Source organism: Sander vitreus, chromosome 19, assembly GCF_031162955.1.
Source record: "Sander vitreus isolate 19-12246 chromosome 19, sanVit1, whole genome shotgun sequence".
In the NCBI taxonomy this organism is placed as follows: domain Eukaryota; kingdom Metazoa; phylum Chordata; class Actinopteri; order Perciformes; family Percidae; genus Sander; species Sander vitreus.
The window spans coordinates 16,285,685-16,306,420 of NC_135873.1; the positions used below are offsets into that span (position 1 = coordinate 16,285,685).

The 20,736-nt window shown below is 42.9% G+C and overlaps 1 protein-coding gene across 3 annotated transcripts in view; it reads left to right on the top strand.

The window, feature by feature from the left end:
• The window catches only part of tbc1d14 (TBC1 domain family, member 14), a 37,767-nt gene extending 19,640 nt beyond the window's left edge, over positions 1 to 18,127 (top strand). For 2 of the 3 annotated variants that reach the window (XM_078275537.1, XM_078275538.1), the window contains 11 exons: positions 6,713 to 6,837; positions 8,128 to 8,210; positions 8,705 to 8,822; positions 10,676 to 10,782; positions 12,533 to 12,613; positions 12,758 to 12,846; positions 12,974 to 13,045; positions 14,707 to 14,835; positions 15,472 to 15,581; positions 16,359 to 16,617; positions 17,189 to 18,127. In XM_078275537.1, the coding sequence (XP_078131663.1) occupies positions 6,713 to 6,837; positions 8,128 to 8,210; positions 8,705 to 8,822; positions 10,676 to 10,782; positions 12,533 to 12,613; positions 12,758 to 12,846; positions 12,974 to 13,045; positions 14,707 to 14,835; positions 15,472 to 15,581; positions 16,359 to 16,617; positions 17,189 to 17,245 (1,230 nt within the window). In that variant the 3' untranslated portion in view covers positions 17,246 to 18,127. Of the gene's footprint in view, positions 1 to 1,431; positions 1,530 to 6,712; positions 6,838 to 8,127; positions 8,211 to 8,704; positions 8,823 to 10,675; positions 10,783 to 12,532; positions 12,614 to 12,757; positions 12,847 to 12,973; positions 13,046 to 14,706; positions 14,836 to 15,471; positions 15,582 to 16,358; positions 16,618 to 17,188 lie in introns of those variants that run through there. The other variant, XM_078275539.1, reaches the window with a different exon arrangement.
• The last annotated feature ends 2,609 nt before the right edge of the window (positions 18,128 to 20,736 follow it).

The following is a 20,736-nucleotide window of genomic DNA, read 5'->3' on the forward strand; positions in this document are numbered from 1 at the left end:
AGGAAAGTGGCTGCATGTGTCCGACAATGCACAGAACATCAACACCGGTACAAGCCTACAGCTGTCCGCGGACACGGAGTGCGAAAAGTGTGTCAGAGCCTCCTGGACGAGTGAACTGAGACTCCGTTTCCCTCTTGTCGGTCAACGGTTAATGATCGGTTAACATTTGATTTCATTGTGCTTTCTTTTGGAAGGCTGGCTGCCAAAAATCGCCACTTACTAGCTAATTAATAAGCCTGAGTTCAACGCTAGCTATCAGTAAACAGAAGGTAGTGGCTGGTGTCTGGTGTGTGTGCCTGTGTTTGTGTTTGTGTGTGCGTGTCGGCCCGCCCCCGCATTTGGCGACAGGTGAGTGTTAATTTCGGACCCTGCACACACGGTAGAATGTTTTTAAGGAGAAAGTAGGCCTATCAACAGAAATAAATGATCGAAATTATCGTCATGGGAAAAATAAGTTGATAACTGCTTCAGAATTTCCATGTCGATACATTTTCGATTAATCGTCCAGCCCTCATAGAAAGTGACGCTACAGTGCCGTTGCAGTATTTTCCAGGCTGCAAATACAGTGCATAGACTCCAAGAGTGCAGATGCAGAACGCTGACCAATCGGAGCAGACTGGGCTTTTCGGGAGGGAGGCTTGAAGAGGCAGGCGCTAAAACCAAGCGTTTCAGACATAAGGTGAATACAGCTATATTTAGAAAGGACATTAAAGCATGTAAACATGTTCTAGTATAAACCCCAAATCCAAGTGTGAACCTGAAAATGAGCATAACATGGGACGTTTAATTTGAATGGAAAGTCATTTAAACCCATTCCAGACTTAAATAAATAAGGGATTTTGATAACCAATACTGCTAGTTTTGCATAAATTGGGCTGACGCTGAATGAGTAAAAGCTTCTTGGGAAAGCTGTACATCTCCTACAAGTCTGATTGCTGTGTTGGTAGGCATCATTTAACAAGCAGGAAACCAGAGGAAACGTTCTCCCAGAGCACAAGATGTGTAACTCCTATCAGCACTTGAGCTGCGGCTGCTTGTTTAGTCCTGACCGGATTAAAGGAGCCGCAGGCTGAGTGGCTGAAACCTGATCCATTACTCCGGGATTGATTAGAACGGCTGCCAGGGCACAGCAGAGCGCAGAGCTCCTTTCAGTGCAGCGATGGTGACTAATAACATACGGCGGTGCTGATTTGCTGACACACACGCACAGCAGCAGCAACAGACCTGATGCAGAGCCGTACAGTGTAGCGTCACTGCTCAGAGAGAGAGAGAGAGAGAGAGCGGGGGAGGAAAAAAAGAGGGGTATCATGCTGCTGCTGCATCGTTTCCAATGCGGGGTGTGTCCCTCCGTTGGCAGCTTGACTGTCCCTCTGCCCTCCTTTTTGATCTGCTCCTCCTTGTCTTCTCGCTCCTGGGTGTCTTGTTGCCAGGAGTGATTCCCCCAGGAGCGGCAATGACGCTAGGCTAAGGTTTTGGAAACAAACCCCCACCGGAGGACTGGCCACCTGTAAGGAACAGCAGCGTTCATGGTGAGTGAGCATTTGCACTGCGAGGACAAGCGGGTGAGCTCGGTGACCCACTGTCTCTCTCCTTATCTGGCAGAACCAGAGGGCATTGGTAGTCAGAGCGTGAAAGAGACGCAGCAGAGGAGGAGAATGGCTCGGGTTTCACATAATAGCCTCTTTCAGCTTGTCGAGCTCTGTGTTTCGTAGTGGGACGCGGGCTGACTGTCAGGATGTCTCTAGAAAGATGAAAATGTATTAGTTTCCAGAATGTGTTGATGGACTGAATGTCTGCCCAGGGGGGGACCCATCTTCATTGTATGTAACTCGACATAAAGCCTTCAACTTAGTACAACAAAAGCACGTGCAGTGGTGTGACGGCGCCGTCTTTTTATTTTGGCTTTATGGAGCATGTCGAGGGATATCCTCCCGCTGTTGTCACTGATGCAGTTAAAGAGACACAGAATCAGAATCTGCTTTAATGGCCAAGTAAGTGCGAACGCATGCACGGAATTTGACTCCAGCTTTATGTTGCTCTCAGCTCATTTGACAGCTGAATCAGTGGGACTGTTTATTTCCGCTTTTCCAGTAAAACATGCTTGCATAAAAAAAGCACTGGATTGTATCTGAGCGTTTGGTGCCAGTGCTCGTGATTCCATCGGTTTGTCTGGATATTGTACTTTTTCTTCAATGTGTCTCAACAAAGCTACCAGATCATTGCAGCCTTACCAACCGACCCCCCCCCCCCAGCTCCCCTGTGGTAACTACATTATCATTCAGCGGTCCGTGTGTCGGCTGCTGTGTGCCAAGAATACTACAAATGAAATCAGTGTTTCAATACATGTATATATTACCTAAAATATTGTATCGGCTCTCGTCATTTGCAGTTTTCTGTTACTATGAATAACCACATATAACGGTGTGACTAAAGACATCAAGACATTTGCACAGTCTCTATATTAAGTGGATTTTGTTGATTATTAAGTTCATTTCTCAAATGATATGTGTAAAGCAAAATTAAAGGATGTTGTGGTTGATTGTTTCTAAAATGTGATGGTGTCAGAAGTTTAGGAGTAAAATCCCACAATGTGACTCCTGCAATGACCCACATTCACAAGTCAACCAGTCCGAATCTGCCTCAAGCAGTTTCCAGTTTAAAGCTGTGTGTTTGGCATGTAGTGAAACCACAACAACTCAACATCATCTTCAGAGTGCTGCTTCCTAGCGTCTATAGTTTTAAAGCATAAAGGCCATTAGAAGCCAGCCAGTGCAGCCAGGGATGCAGAGAGCTCTTCACACCACTACCAGGAAATTGGAGGGCAACTGAAAGTAGGGCTGTGCAATTGATCAAATGTTGAATCGTGCTTATGATTTTGGCTCCCAACGATCACAGAAACAGAGTAATCGAGAAAAATTATTTTTGCACATTACGTTTTGCTAGTAAACTCTTATTTTGTCTTGTGTTCTGAATGAGGAAAAAAAGTTGAAATGGGCAAAGTATGTAGGAAAACTTCACAGTTCAAGGTGTGTTTTTTTTTATTCAGTAATTGCAACACCTTTTTAAAACTCAATGACTAATCGTGTTCAATAATCATGATTTCAATATTGACCAAAAGAATCATGATTATGATTTTTTTTTTTTTTTCCCATAATCTACCAGCCCTAACTGAAAGCCAGCGTGACAGAGCTGGTTGCCCTGGCGGCAGGTTATAGGATACAGTTGCTATTCCAGCAGCTAAAAGCTACTATCCCATATACAGAGAGAGTTAAGTTCCACCCTAGAAGTGAGGGGATAGGAGTTTCTTACCATGGTTGGAAAAATATAGAACATAATACAAGTTTTTGGGAAAGTTAACAATGAGCTGAGGGAGCTTCACTTTCTGTGTGAACTGTTTTGCAGAATATATGCATGCATTCATTCTGTCGAGTTGATCTGTCCACTGCTAAATTAAAGGGAGAATTCCACCGATATTACACATTAAAGTCTGTTTACAGGTCTTGGGAAGTACTAATGCGTAGTGGAAAAAGGTGTACAGTATAAAGCCTTTTGCGTTTGTGGCTCCAGAGGAAACTGTGTGATAAACTTGTCATCTTAAGTACTGATTCCCCAGTAGGACTAGTTGTTGAGAGCTAGAGGAATGTACAGTAATGTGGTTAGCCCTTACCGGAGTTTGCTGTAGTACCATCATTCAATTATTATTCCATTAGTTCTTATTTTACCTAATCATTATAGGTAGGTTGTCACACTCGCATAATACTTTTACACCACTCACTTCACTATTTGCACCGTATGTTTTCTCATGTCACATTCACACGTACATACCTTCCCTTCCATACACGCCTCTCAGGACAGCTTCACACGCATCCTGTCTTGTGTTTCACCTTGTTGGTAGCACCTGCATTGCTGCTGCACAGAGCCAAATTGCTCCTTCCCTCCCAATCTACCTCACTCTTATTTTCCTCCCCCTCCCTCTCCCTCTTTCTGCAGCCTCCATGTATTCTCAGGGTCCAAAACTCTGGCTAACCCTTTTCATCGACCTGCAGTTGTTCCTTCGGGTACACACCAAGCAGCAGTACGTCCATGTTACCTGTTCATTAAAGCACAAAGCAATACTGACTAAAGGCAAACCTGACCAGTCATATACATGAGGGAAATCTTGTTTTCTGAATCTGTATTTTTTGCTTCACCTATAAATGAAAAGGTTTAGATCATCTGGTTAAACTGGGGATTTGTTGACTACCTGTATGAGCCCAACTTCACTAAAACTGATACAAATGATGGACAAAACTACAAAAATAAGTGTTTAAATGTCGAGCAAAACTATCAACTATCAATTCTTATTATTATTATTATTATTATTATTATTATTATTATTATATCATTACCTCCTCTCCTCTCTTGATAAACAGTGCAGGCTTAGTGTCCTGATAGTGAACAACATGTTAGCTTTCATGCTGACCATTAACAAGCTAGCTAGAGGGCTATTGTGACTGACTAGTGCTAGCATGTTCCCAGCTCGCTAGCTTGATGGAGGTTAGCTTGCCAGCTACAGTAGTTAAACTACTGGCATCACAAGTAGTCAATAAATCACAACGCTTCTATGGGATTGAGGGAAGTATAGAGCAGTTGAAAAAGTGAGAATATGGACACACACACATGAGAATGCTGACTCATCCTGTGTGTAGCGCTCCCCTCTCATCCCAATGCTGAGTGCAGTTACCCATGAATCACCTCTAACTAAGCACTCCTAACTTCCAGGCTCACTCTTCCTCCATCATTGCCCTCATTTGTTTCGGTCTTCTGTGTCAACAGTCACAGTCAACTGCTCTCCCTTAATACCCAATCCTATAGAGATGTTTTAGGCATTCTACTAAAAGGCTTTTTCAGTAGTCTAGCTCTGGCCTTCTTATGTCTTTTCTTTCAGCTTATTTGGACCTGAGTAGCTTCCCTGCTGTGTGCAAATAAGATAATGCCCTGCTATTACTTTAAAATGTGGCCACCTTTTATTCTGACAAGTCATTGATAAGAGAAGTAAATACTGGTGACTGCTACTTTGTGTTGACTCCCCCCTTTAAAGCTTGATTCTCTGCATTCTTCTTTGCTTTTTTAAGTTTTTCAGCTATTTTATTCACTCTTTTTTTTATGCTTCTTTGATAGTTGGATGAGAAGTTCAATGCCACTCTCAGATCTGTGTCCGTTAGATACAAAGAATGTCCTGCACATGCCCACCATAAAGCCACAACTTGTCGTTTTTAAACTTTAGATTTTTTTGTACAAACTTCAATATACCATGTTAATTAAAAGCTTAAGGTGGTGTTTTTCTTCCTTTGGGACAGAGTCAGCCAGGCTAGCCGTTTTTCCCTTTCTTGCAGTTTTTATACTAAGCTAAGCTAATTGTCTCTTAGCTTTACGGAGTTTGGACTTTTAATGTACCAAGTCTCAGCCAGAAAGAAAATAAGTGTATGTTCTACATGTCAGACTATTCAGATACCTGCTCAACATCAGAACGTTAGCATTATCATTGTGAGCATGTTAGCACACTAACGTTAACATTTAGCTCAAAGCACCGTGGGTGCGCAAGTACAGCATGGCTGCAGACTTTTGTTACTGCTTTTTGGCATTTCTATTAGTCTTGTAAAGAACTTAGCTTTCTGGTTGACTCTCTGAGTAAAGGTTATGGTTATTAGTTATTGATGGTAGCTTTACATCTTTTTTTTGTTTCTCCTCTTACTTTGCCCTCCAGAATCTGATTCAATTACTGTTTATTTGTCCCCCAGGCTCTGGCACAATGGATAGGAACACAAAGACAGATTAATAACATGAGCTGCGACACAAACAGTCGCACGTGCACACACTCCTATTGCAGGAATAGATTTTCCTGTCTGTATTGTGGCCTGTGCTGATCAATGTGAACGTCCCTGGGGCAGCACTGTGTTAAGCTGATTGCTTGCCAGCCTCAGCCTGCATTATTAACCAGCCCAGCGCACACTGGAGGCCATTTTGGACGCACAGTGGGGTGTGTGCGTGTGTGTGTGCTCATATTGCACTTGCCCTATTTACAGTAGCTTCCTAATGAACTAGTTAGACAACGTAGTATCTTCCAACAGTTTCCTCCAAAGGACTTCCCTGAACTATTTGTGTTCTATCAGCTCCCTAATTCTGGATTTAAGCTCAGAGCTGCTACCACACACATCACTTGTAAGTCAGCTGATAGTTGGCCTTGTGGTAAACTTTGGCTGTAACAGACTGAGAGTCACATGGCCTTCTCTTTCTATAGGCCTGTATCATACTCCCAGTGGTGGAGCAGAAACCACACACTCATTAGACTCCAGCTGACAAATGCTCTGAGACCAAAAGAGCATTGTCACATGGTTGTCAAGACATTCCTCAGGGTGACTTAATGTACACATAAAGTCCTGTCTCGTTATTTTTCAACTCTTTTATTTTCCTCTTCCCACCAATTAAAGCCTAGCAGTCTGTGTCGTACCTGTGTCGTATTAGATTTGTGGTCAGCTGTGGCACTTTTCTTTGGAGCCGCATTCATACTTTCATGTTGAAAATAGAGCAACTAATCCGCCAATTCTCCCTTTTGTGTGAGTGTTTAAATGTTACAGAACTCTCATGAAAAGCAAAAGAACTTGGGTTTCCCTGGAACCGCTGTTGTAATTAAAACTAGTTTCTGTGTCGGAATGTGCATTTGTGTTGCCAGGAATATGAAACAAAGAGTGGCAGAGCTGGACCTGGCAACCCGACGTCTCCCAGGCACAGTGTGAGGAAGAACCTGGACTTTGAGCCCCTCTCCACCACCGCACTTATACTGGAGGACAGGCCTGCGTATGTAAACACACACACACACACACACACACACACACACTGTCTTCAGTCTTCGGCATATTAGACTATCCCACATTTTTCGTTCTCTCTCACTGCCAGTGGAGTTTACTTATCAGACAATAAAGCAAGTCTGTTGTCTTCCTATCTTCATCTTCCCCTCATTCCTTCTTTTTCAGTCCTCCTTCCTCTGTCATTAGACTCCGTTCAGTATTGTTCCAGCTCTCCCTGTGTCCCTGTTTGTATCACAGGCGGTGAAAGAGAAGTGCTGCTGAAAGTTTAATGGCCCTCCTCAGACTGGCTCCATTACCCTGCATTTTATTTATTTTAGCAATTTTTTCGTTTTGTCGTTTGCATACAGACTGACAGACATATGCCGGACAAGATTAGCACCTCTGTTCTGAGAACATGGTGAATGAAAACAAAAGTGTAATAAAGCCTGATTTCCTGTGTTTAACACAAGGAAGTGTATTCACCATGACTGGCAAAACTGTGTTTCCAGTCGCTGCATGCAACCTCCCACCTCTTTTCCTTCTTTACTGTCACCCCCTACTGGTAAAAAAAAAAAAATCTAGAAAAGTGCACATACTTGATATTTAAAAGTGTCAGTGTTACTGGCTTAGTCAAATTAGGGTGCACCATGTATCTGTACTTGTGGAATAGAAGAAGAGTAGTTAATTTTGGTGTAATTAGCTTTGGAAAGAACGAGCACTGGAATCATGTGTCATTCATACATGACACAAGTATTCCACACTGAGATTTAGCATGCTGAAGTAGAAAACACTCTAGAATCACATGAACCTCTACTGACCCAATACAACTGTAAGAAGAGTAAAAGTAGAACATATTTGCAGTAAATAAACAAGTACTAAAATGCCTTTCTGTCACCTAAATTCAGAGAATGATCTTGTTATAAAATGACAAAGGCGAAGTCTCTCTTACTAACTTTTTCTGCAGCTTTCAACCACATCCAGGAGAAGTTAGCAAATGCCCTTGAGTTAAACATATTTTTTTCAAACTAGTATTTCCATTTGACAAAGTTCTGTGTTTTCTAGTAGCTGTTCTGGAGCTTTCACTCATGTGACATGGTCTTCATCAGCACAAATAGCCCAGTGTTCTTAGAATGTGTATTATGTTCTGAGCACATTAGGGATGCGATATGAATGAAAGCTACAAATGGACCTTGAGGATTGTTAGACCACACGAGCTTGCTCAACATGAATAATGCAGGCAAAGCTCTTAGAACACATAGTCGCTAATCCATTTCCTTGCGTTGATGTATGTGTGTTACAGCAATCTGCCTGCCAAGCCAGCCGAGGAGGCACAGAAACACAGACAGCAGTATGAAGAGATGGTGGCCCAGGCCAAGAAGAGAGGTGAGGTCATTCGACAAAGTAGTCTTGTTCCAGAGCCTCTGAGACTTGGCACACTAGCACAGGACTGAACCGACTCTGAATCTGAAGTCCCTTACACACATGCACTGCAAACCTAAAATGATTTGGACATTACCCGGCAGAGCTGTATGTGGGAACGCAAATGTCAGAATCAGTTGGATCGGACATCAAACCCAGGTCGTTACCCTGCCAGCTCCCTGGTTAAAAGTTGTGTGTTCTCCGATTATGCCCAAAGTGTGAGAATTCACAGCGACCTATTTCCAGTAGGTGAGAACGCGTCTGACACAGACAATCTCCGCTACATGTGTCAAAGGGAAACTGCGGACTATGTCGGGACCTAATTCTACTGGCATTGACCGGAGTTTATATGTGAAAACGACTTACTGTACGTCAGTCTTCAGCCTGCTTTCCACATCTTCTATTCACCTTCCCTCTATTTTGTACGTGACCACCTCTCTCCACACTTCTGTCTGTAGAGTTGAAGGAGGCTCAGAAGAGAAAGAAGCAGCTGGAGGATCGGTGTAAGCTTGAGGAAAGCATCGGCACAGCCGCCCAGATCTGGAACCAAGAGATCTTACCTAACTGGAGTACAACGTGAGTACAAACGACCGAGTTTAGAATGAAAGAAATACTAATGTTCCAAGTATTTTTCTCTGGAAGCTTTGTAATTGTAACGTGATTTTCAAAACAACGAATGGATCAGAGAAGTCTGTAATTGTTTGGCAAAAAAGATTCTCAACTGTTTTGGCTTGCAGTTTTTTTTTTTGTTTTTTTTTATATACTGGACCTGGTCTTTTCCACTAAGACATCTAACTTAAATCATCACAGTTGTCAATTACCCCTTGCAAAAACTGTGGCGTGTAGCATGTGCAGCTTTGTGTTAATAATACCCCATCACTGCCTGGTACATTGGCAGGAATTTATACACTAATGCCTGATATTGATAAATGTATGACTAGCACTAAAAAAATCTTGGCAAACGTATGAGGCTGTTATCACCCTGATAGCACCATTTTAAGTGCCTGTACATCTTAACATACGTTCTTTTTTCTTTTTCTTTTTTTTAAACCTACTTTTTAAAAATATATGTTGGCATACAGTTAGCACTGAATGGCCAAGCGCACAGTTTGATATATGAAATGAATGTTCAAGTGCGTTGCCCTGAGCATAACATTTATTCATATCTCAGTCATCCATTAAGTCATCTGCAAAATGATGACCAAGATATTAGGAGCTTAAGGCCGCCATGGGGAACACTAATTGTCTTCTTAACAGCGCATCATAACATAACGTGGTCATTTTGGCATTCATTGTGATGTCACGGCCAGCAGCACATCGGGAGCATATACTGGACGGCTGCTGTAGACGAGCACTGCATGAAAAGACATCATGTGCAAACATAGCGATTCGTTATGAGATTAACAAAACACAACCGGTTTTACGAGCTCAACTGGCACATAATCATAGCTGCATGTTGATTTGAATTAATATCAATGTCAGTGCCTCTGTCATACAGCCATGTATTATTGCAATTATACAAGTATCACCACTCCTACGGTACATGTGTAATACCTTGGACTAAGATTAGTACTTATTGTGGCCGGGTTGGGACAGTGGGTAGAGCAGGCGCACATATACTGAGGGGTTTATGCCTCGACGCAGTGGTCCAGGGTTTGAATCCGACTTGTGACGATTTCCTGCATGTCTTCCCCCTCTCTCACCTCTTTCTCACCTAACTGTCCTATCAAATAAAGGTGGAAAAGCCCAAAAAATAATAATAAAAAAAAGAGAAAAAGTTTAGTACTTACTACGTAAACGAGGAGTAAAAGACGTGACATTTCCGAGCCCCTAAACCAGAGACATTTGGCAACACTGCTCCTCCCGTTTTGGATTGAAAACTCTGGAGTTGCTGTTGTAGTCTGGACGGGCACAAACGGAGACCTTTGGAAACGGTTAGGTAGGCTTACGTGCCTTTCAGTAACGGTTCCACCTCGTCACCGCTCCAAACCAATAAATCCCTGCTCTTAAGTTTCACCACTGTTGTTCTTTCTCCAAATTATTTTCTGTATTTTTTTTTTTAACTTGTACATCCTTGATTTTCAACCGCAGAGTAACGTCAGACAATCTGCTTCCTGTTTACACCGACACGCACATGCCCAGTGGTCATGTGATACAGTATGCGTTGTCAGACGTGTTAATATGGACGGAGATTAGTTTCGCTACTGGAGCTAAAACTCCTGTGTGGACGGAGATAATTTTTGTTTAAAAATGAAAACGTAGTAGTGTGTATGTAGCCTTTATGTAGAATCAGTGACGAGAGTAGTGGAAGAAATGACTGCCACCTTGTGACTCTGCTCAGTAAATGATGGTTTCCTCTATGGAACCCAATTATTAAGCAGCCCCCTGGTGTCCTTTCAACATGTAACCCACATTTCACTTTCCTCCAGGTGTACATCTCGACGAGTGAGAGACCTCTGGTGGCAGGGCATCCCCCCCAGTGTGAGAGGCAAAGTGTGGAGCCTGGCTGTGGGCAACGAGCTTAACATCACACACGGTACTCTCAGAGTGTGTTATTGATGGCTCATTACTGCCATAACTGTTCTTAACCTGTGAGTGACTGTCATGTCCTGATCTGCACGGTTACCTGACTGCTCTATGTTCATCACTTAAAAACACACCAGTATGTATACACACACACACCCACACACATGGGTGTAGCACTTTGTATCAGTGTTAACTGAATAAGTGGCAGTGAGATAGGTAGAATAGGAAGGGAGAGTGTCTCCATTAAGAAGGAGCATGGTCCAATGATTCCCCCAGTACAAGAGGGAACAAGCAGCATTTCAATGAGTTCTGGATGGAGATTACATGCGCACACACACACACACACACACACACACACACACACACACTGCAAATTCATTCTCCCACAGGCTGCTTGGAGATAAGCGCTCGCTGAATGCTGAGCTCGTCCACTCCGCTTTGTCCTACTCAGCCTTTTTAAATGGAGCACAGTCCTGTGCATTATCGATCTGCACACACACATACACACATACACACACACACACACACACACACACACACACACACAGCTCAGTCACCTTCAAAGATGTCCGTCTTTTCATAAGTAGCAGCTCAGTGACGGTATTCCATTACTGCTGCTAATGCTTATACTAGCATCTCTACTGTTGCTAGGTCTGCTACTTGTAGTGGTACTGTGGTTATTACTGCTAGTACTTCCATTACTGCTACACTACTGCCAGCCTACTACTACCTCTACTACTTCTAATGCAAATGAAAAGCTAAACTCTTGGATACGACTGCTCGGTGGTGGGGATTATTACTACTACCTTTTGGGACAGAACTGTAACGAGTTAGGGATGAATTCTAAACACAGGGACATGATAGACATATTTTTTAGATTCAGTGTGACTCGTACTTCCTGAGGATGTCACCTCTATTGTCTCTGATTTCCATTGCAAGTAAACGTACTGTTACTCCAGAACTTGCCTGAAAGTCATCGTGTTTTTAAGTTTTCTTCAGTATCAAAGTAAGTCAGTGAGACTTGTCTGTCTTGGATATATTGTAAACAGGAACTGCTAATAACTGTTTCAGCATGATTTCAATGGTGCCACTTTGCCAATATGTAAATGTTGGCTTTTTAATTATAGGAACTGTAGCTCCAAAACTTAGAGCCAGATTATCCCCGAAATGGAAGTAAGACAAAGAATAATACTATGAGTGAGAAAATCTTTTCCTTTTTTTCTGTTCCATCAACATAAAACGATTGATCTGTGAATCAATTCAGAATCGTAAAAGATTGGAATCATATCCTAATAAAAGTACTGCTTAATCACATGTGTGTAAATATATATCTTTACATTAGACTGCTGTTCTCATCTTGCTCATTGCAAGTCTGTTAAGCATGGCCTGTGGTTGCCATTTTCTGCAGTTATTCTATGAATCTGCCGGTGCTGTGTACTGTCAGGTCAGGGCCACCGGTGCAGAGCTCCATGTCATGTCTCAGAAAGCTCACCATATCGATCTAGCATCTCATCACTAGAGGGAAGCCACAGATCAAAGCCCAGGCCGGGAGGTTCAGTGAACTGCAACAAAATAAATGTCTCCTGAGAATGGAGGGAGATCTCCTTACTGTAATCAGTTCAGTGTTACCGCTGGAGAGGAACGTGAAGAGATGAATCCTTCTTATTATCACCTGAACTGGTTTCGGTCCAGTCATCATGTTCTCCACTCAGTGTTCTCTCACATTGATTGTGCTGTGCTGCTGTGATGTGTCCCTGCAGAGCTGTATAGCATCTGTCTGGCCCGGGCAAAAGAGAAGTGGAGCACCACGCCAGCACCTTCCTTAGAGACTGAAGCGGAAGGTACGGGCAGAATGGAAAATCTTCAGGCCTTGTTTCTATAATGTTGGCCATATTGACTCCCAAAGCGATGTGACTGCAGTCATCTTAGCTGAACAAGTTACTGATTTCCTTTTGGGTTTCTTAATGTTTTGCGATGTCTTCCAGATGCTGGATCGTCAAACCGGGAGTCGAGCCTGGAGCTGATCAAGCTGGACATTTCAAGAACCTTCCCCCAACTGTGTATCTTCCAGCAGGTCAGTGAGAGAAGCTCAGCCATACCTACTGTACGTGTGAATTGTACAATGTGTGTGTGTGTGTGTGTGTGTGTGTGTGTGTGTGTGTGTGTTCCACGGACTTCATGATTTCTTTGTCTATCACCAGGGCGGGCCATATCATGATGTGCTGCACAGCATTCTGGGAGCATACACTTGTTACCGGCCAGACGTTGGCTACGTAAGTCCCACACACAAAACATAACCTCCTGCTGCGATACATAAGCACATTTAGTACTTTATCTTTTTATAGCCACTTTGTCTACTGTACCTTTTAACAGTTGCTTAGCCTCACAAGTGTATAAACATACAGTGCTAAGTGAATACACCCATGCTTAAGTTGACTAAAAAGAGGAATACAAAAATCATCTTTTGGAAATTGATCTTAATGCCTTAATTAAAAAAATGAGGAAAAAATCCAACCTTTAAGGACACCAATTTCTTTGTGAATGAATAATGTTCTTCCTTAAAATACAGTATACAGTGTATATAGTAAGTACACCCCTATGTTAAATTCCCATAGAGACAGGCAGACTTTTATTTCTAAAGGCCAGTTATTTCATGGATCCAGGATACTATGCATCCTGATAAAGTTCCCTTGGCCTTTGGAATTAAAATAGCCCCCCCCCCCCCCACATCATCACATACCCTTCACCATACAAACAAACTGAGCTGAGATAACCGAGCTCAGCCCATAGCTTCACTCACTCCAGCAGATAGTGTGCGTGAAATAAAAACAGGACACGTAATTTCACTGTGTGTAGCGTTAACTACGCTAACTGACCGTGTATTGTGAACCGCGTAACAGCTGTGTCTCAAAGACCGGACAACAGCCGGGACGTTGAGTAGAGGTGATGGATATTTCCAGTCACTTCGTCATGTATTCACTTCGTTGAAACAAGAGAAGAAATCCTCACTGATGTGAAGAACAGGACAGAGAAACATATATATATATATATATATATATATATATATATATATATATATATATATATAGATATATAGATGTTTATGTATATAAATTCATTATTCAATCTCTGTCAGTATTTATGTTCTTCATTCTGTTTTAAATTAGATATTGTCAGGTATTCCTTTTTAATTGCCGTTAATAGTAACAAATCACATGGCCATGACTGAACTAGAGGAGTGTGTAACATTTGGTCAGTGACAGATTCATGGTGATGGTTGTAGTCAATTTCTCTGAATTTCCACATCATCAGTGTCCAGCATGAAACTCTCAAAAGCCAGTAGCATGAAATGCGTGTTGGATGTTCTTTGATGCCATGCTCTGACATTACACCCGTGTTTGAACTATAGTCTAATTCTTTAAAGCCACTTGGTGCTCACAGAGCAGAGGCTGCGGTTTGCCCCGCTCGCTGCTCCTCACTGCAGTCCCACGCTGTGTATGCATAGGTAGAAATGACTGTGACTTCCTGCACTGACCCCAACCCATCTCTCTCTCTGGCACACACACACACACACACACACACACACACACACACACACACACACACACACACACACACACACACAGGTTTTTGTTCTCTGCATCTGTCTGCGTCAGGACTTCATCTCTCTTTCCGTCTTGAATATCCAGACCTAAGCTCAACCATTTCTGATTGTAAATAGCAATTTTGGATTAGATCAAATAGTGCATTAAATTGATCAACCGTGAAAATGAGGGCGCAGGGCAAAATTCAGCTTTAGCGGGTGTGAACTTACCGCCAGTGTCCCTTCTCTGCCCTCGCTTTCAAAAAATGTCAAGGTGTACGCTTCATAATAACACTTTCATACAAACAAGCCCACAGTAAGACCACCGTTTGTTTCTGTTTCTGTGTTTAGGTGCAGGGAATGTCATTCATCGCAGCAGTGTTGATCCTGAACCTGGACACAGCTGATGCCTTCATAGCTTTTGCCAACCTGCTCAACAAGCCCTGTCAGATGGCCTTCTTCAGAGTCGACCACAGCCTTGTCAGTACACACACACACACACACACACACACACACACACACACACACAGAGATACCTCGATACCTTCTTTATTTAGGGAATACAGAATCAGAATCCAATTTATTGGCCAAGTATACTTACATACACAAGGAATTTGACTTTGGTAGGTGTTAACTCTCTATACAACAAATAGACCTGTAGTAGTAAACATAGACAAATAGTAATATACACATACTGTACAATAGAGACAACAATATACATATAGGCACATATCAACATAATATAAAAAAATACAAATAGACATAATATCAAGATAAGTACACATGGAGTGGGATGTAAAGTGCAAAAAGTAATAGTGCAAAGTACTGTGCAAGATGCATATTGGAATGATACATAGGAACATATGCAACAATAGCTCATTAAGGTGTAGGTGTAAGTGGGTGTGTGAGCGCAGATTTAATGAAAACCTTCCACACACAGATCTCTGACACGTCGACACCACAGAAATCACTGGTCCTCTCCCACAGACGGCTCGCTGCCTTGCTTCTTGAACCCAATCCTGTGGTTTCTCTGTGTGTGTGTGTGTGTGTGTGTGTGTGTGTGTGTGTGTGTGTGTGTGTGTCACCCTGTAAGACCACCTTCTCCTCTCTCCGCAGATGTTGACTTACTTTGCTGCATTTGAAGTGTTCTTTGAAGAAAACCTACCAAAGCTCTTTGCACATTTCCAGAAAAACAACTTGACCCCCGATATTTATTTAATCGACTGGTGAGTTTCTGTTTCGTTTTGATGGCATGTGTCGTTTGACTTCTATCTGCCGGATTCCTCCGGTACATGAACCTCTCACTGGCGCACAGGACAAAGAAGCTACAGACTAAAACGTAATGCCATGCTTGAGAAGCAATGGTGGAATGTAACTAAGTACATTTACTCCAGTACTGCACTTAAGTACAAATGTTGAGGTACTTGTACTTTACTTGGGTCTTTTCTTTTCACGCCACTTTCTCCTTCTACTCCGCTACATTTCAGAGAGAAATATTGTACTTTTTACTCCACTACATTCATCTGACAGCTTTAGTTACTTTACACATTAAGATTTTTGCACATGTAGTTTATAAACAAGGATGTTTTATTCTAAAGTAAACTAGCCAACAATATAACGACCTACAAGTCCAGCTGAGATGATTAGACCATTAAACACACAACTGTTTGGATCCTTTACACTTTCTAAAATGAGAGGATTTTTCTGCATTGAGTACTTTTACTTCTAATACTCTTAAGTACATTTTCCTGATCATACTTGCATACTTTTACTTAAGCAAAATTTTTTAATGCAGGACTTTTTTTTACAGTGTGGTATTAGTACTTTTACTTAAGTAAAGGATCTGAATACTTCTTCCACCGCTGTGGAAAAAAGCTTTTGAAATGCTTACTAACGTGTATTGATGCAGTTGCAAATGTATTCAGATGTGTATGTACGTGTTTTTTCATCGGTTTGTACTGAGTGACTGTATCGTCTTTTTCATGCCCCTGTCCCGTGTCCAGGATCTTCACCCTGTACAGCAAGTCTCTGCCGTTGGACCTGGCGTGCCGGGTGTGGGACGTGTTCTGCAGAGACAACGAGGAGTTCCTGTTCCGCACGGGCCTGGGCCTGCTGCGCCTCTACCAGGACGTCCTGACCACCATGGACTTCATCCACATGGCTCAGTTCCTCACCCGCCTGCCCGAGCTCATCCCCGCCGAGCAGCTCTTCCAGCACATCGCCGCCATCCACATGACCAGCCGCAACAGGAAGTGGGCGCAGGTAGGGTGTTACCGCTTCCGCGTTTCTTTGGTTTGGTACTAGGGCTGGGACGATATGATTTTTGTCCCGATTCGATTCTTTCACGATACATGGGTGCCGATTGGATTTCTATTTCGATTTGTAATTATTGCGATTCCAGAAGAATAGAGATTCGATAGCAGTATTGCGATTTTCTCAGTTATAATACATTTCTAGAGACAATATATCATGAGACATTTCTAAAAACTGATTGTTTTCTAAGAAGAATTCACATCACATGTCAGTCAGTCATCAGTCAGTCAGACATTTATTTCATCTGTAAAGAAGAACATAACATGGATTTGGTTTGGCTGGAAACAGATATGATGTAGTCGCCGTCAGCGGTACCGTATAGATATATTTATATTTAGGTGAATCATGGGTTTAAAAATGATTTATATATATATATATCTACCTGGGAAAAGAATAGATTTTTAAAAATCGTCGCAAAACCAATCACGATACATACGTACGTGAATGGATCTGTTTTTCCCCAACCCCACTGGTTCTTCCTTTTTCTTCTTTTTAACCGTACCTCCCTCCGTCTGCTCAGGTCCTGCAGGCGTTACAGAAAGATCCGGAGCGAGGCAGCCCGGTGCTGAAGCGCTGAGCTGAGATCAGAGGAAAAGCATCACACATTACCAGACTCGAGCAGACTGCCCCACCCCACCCTCCAGCCCCGGGGACGGCCCCGTGGGCCTGAGAAAGACGTTTCACTTCAACGGAACATATCGGGTCTTAGCCGCAGTGATAAACCTCTTCCACAGAGCCGTGTCACTGCTTTAACTGGAACCAGCACCCTGGACAGGGAGCGGGGGGGGGGGAGGGGGGTGTGTGTGTGTGTGTGTGTGTGTGTGTGTGTGTGTGTGTGTGTGAGAAAAGGAATACGAGGCCTTATTTATCTCCCACCACCTGGCCTCTGCTCAGAGGCCCAGCACTGGACTGTAAAGTGTAGCTGGCAGAGGCTGAAGAATGTATCATACACTCCCACACACACAGATACCAGTTACCACTCAAATCCTCAACTTAGATTTGAAATTCTCTGCTGTCAGCACTCTTTCTAGCTACAGTTCTGCTCGTCTTCTCTTTTAAATGTGGCTCCTTCTACGACAAAATCCATACGTGTGAATCCCCAATCTCGAAACGGTTTGGTCAGGGAAAGACCTCGTCAGGTCCTTAAAAAGGCATCTCCGGAGTCCGAATCTGCCGATGTGGGTTTTGAAATATGTCAGGCGGAATCTCAGCTAGTGTGTCTTTCTGTCTCCAAACTTTAGTCATTCCTTCATTGTCCTCTGAGTTTGATTCTGTCCTCAGTGTGCTCTTTCATTTTGTGTGTATTCCAGTTTTGTCTCCTGAATCATTCCGTGACACCGTCTTCAACGGGCTTTTGAGTTAAGAAAACCTGAAATGCACATGACATTCACGCTGAAGACATATTGGGTGTCTCTGAGAGCGCCGCGTTGTTCTGGAAAGAGGTCACCCGCCGCCTGTAGAGTTTTACAGTATATTTATGTCAATGAAACTGGAGTAAATAATGAGGTGAACTGCTGTTAGACACGCGTGCACCACACGGTGTCAGACCAGGGAGTCCTGCTGCCCTGAATGTATGAGGTACATTTCAGCTGGTTCGTGTTCCGCTTCTTGATGCGAGTGTGACATCTTTAACATGTTGTATTTATTTAATATTTATCAAAAGGACACAAACGGGGCTCGTTCGAGTCAAATGAAGGGTTGTTGCTGAGCCTCACCCCACCCAAACTTGCTCGGAGCACACGCTCGATTTGAACACACATGCTAATGAAACCAGTAAGCGTTAGTTGCAGCCTAAACAGCTCATGTTTTAGTTTATTAGTTCATTTGTTAATTTACATCTGTGGTCCCACGTTACTGTACTGTGTCAACAGTTCCCTTCATTTAATATTGTATGTGGCGTTTTTTTTCTTTTTGCGGGGTGCAAATGTTCCGCCGAAACAAGTTCCTTCCCGAGACTATTTTGCAGAGCCACCGTCTCTGCATCCGGAGCGTAGCGCCGCCCAAGGCGATTGTGATTGGTTTAAAGAAATGCAGACAACCAGGAGCACTTTATTCGCTGCGGAGATAGGTCTGGCAATGCACTACTTGCACACATACTTGCAGCCCTACACAGAGTAATCAATAAATCATGAATCATTAAAAAAGCAAGTAGAGTGGAGAGTGGGCGCTCTATTCAGCAACGTGACAATCAGCTGCCGGGACCTGCACGGCTTCTGTCATGTATCTGTGGCCGACCTGTAGTTTGTGTGGCGTGTGTGTCCTTTTAACCGCATCTGTCGGAGAGGTTCGCGCAGCCTTGCAGATCAGTGATTTAACCCGTTTAGGGAAATGCGTTTTTCCTCAGCCTTTTGTCTCAAGCAAGAGCGACTGATTCACAGATTGACCGTGGAAGGAAAACAGAGGGCACATTTAGTTTCTCAAGTGGTGTTTGGATTGCAGAGTCTGATTTCCACAACTTGATGTGGATGTCAGTGGTCACCTGGCCCTCGGCCGCAACTCATCGGTTTCAACTCTGCGACCGCTGGTCTGGGTCAGTGACACTGCTGTTCACGCTGTGGCTAATGTGTCACCTCATCCTGAGCAGTGGGCGGGGCCAGCATTTACATCACATGTTGTTTTTTGTTTTTTTTGCCCAGCCAGGTTTTGACGAGTTAAGATAGACAAGGCTAGACAGTGTTACGTTAGTACACAGCTTTTCTTGATAATCGGATAAAAGAAGTGAAGTACCATCTTACTGTTGATCCCACAAAGGAACGTTTTTTGTTGCCCATTTTGCACAGACTTGTTCATCAAATGAAATAAAAGTTGTTAAGTGCAGAAATCTCATCGGCTGTTAATGTCTGTGAGGAGTTATTATACACGTGTGTTGTGCTGCTGACTTTCTGTTTGGTGGACTTTACTTCCTTCTGTGCCCTGCTCTATAATGTTGCTGATGTGTGTTTCCCCCTCGTCCCCACTGAAGCTAGACTGCTGTCTTGTATGCCTGGACTACAGCTGAAGTACAACACGTTAAAAACAGGAAGCGCCTGTTGTCTGTAAATCATCATCATCTCGGCCGGTTCATGCTGCCTGCTGAAAAGACGCACTTTTTGTGTGTTTCAGTGTGTGTGTGTGTGTGTGTGTGTGTGTGTGTGCATCAGCTCAGCACCATGCAGCGCACTTTCAGATCACTCTCTCAATGCACTCCCCCCCCCATCCCCAACTCCCCCAGTGTGGTGACACACCGCAGGACTCTGCAATAAAGCTTTTTGCACATAACATGTAAGCCTTTGAGTTGTGCCTCGCATCAACACTATGTCACCAGCCGCAGGTTTAAACCGGTTGCCTGTTTGTCATCCTTTTGATTTTTGTTTTGTGCTTAAGTAGTGACAGTGCAAGTTAAAGTGTGTGTGTGTGTGTGTGTGTGTGTTTTTCATGTGTTTGTGTTGTCAAGTGGCATTTTCAGAATGACATCTGTTAGTTACTGGTTAGTTGTGACATTCAAGGCTGGTCTGTGTTTGAATTGGCCCTCCCAGCTCTAACAAACACTACCTGCTTCCCTTCACAAAACACACACATCACTGTACGATCCCACCAGAAACTAAATTCAAACTACATATGAATAAAAAGTGTAATATGCTGGAATTTCTTGGGTTTTGTTTCTTTTGCATTGTCTTGTTATTTTTCGTCTTTAAGAGACCTGTTGTACTGTAGAGGACTGATGGACATACATGGAGACAGCAGAGGGTTGCCATGCAACTTTGTCTCACTTGAACTGTATATAAATAATGGTTTTATTAAAATAAAGAGCTGTACATATTCAACCAGGAGCAGTTCAGTGTGTCTTTGTTCACATTTGATGGAAAAGGATGCATTTAACTCCTTTGGTCAACTCTAAGTAGCAGACAAACTAATATGAGAACACAAGAGTCTTTAAAGGAGCACTCCACCGTTTTTTCTTTGTCAATTTTGAAAATATTTGTGCATTTAATATTTTCTTCCAGTATTGTATTAGATATTTCCAATAACGAAGCTCTTTTTATTTGTATTTTCAGTAATCGAACATATATTCATCTTTGCGTGTGGACA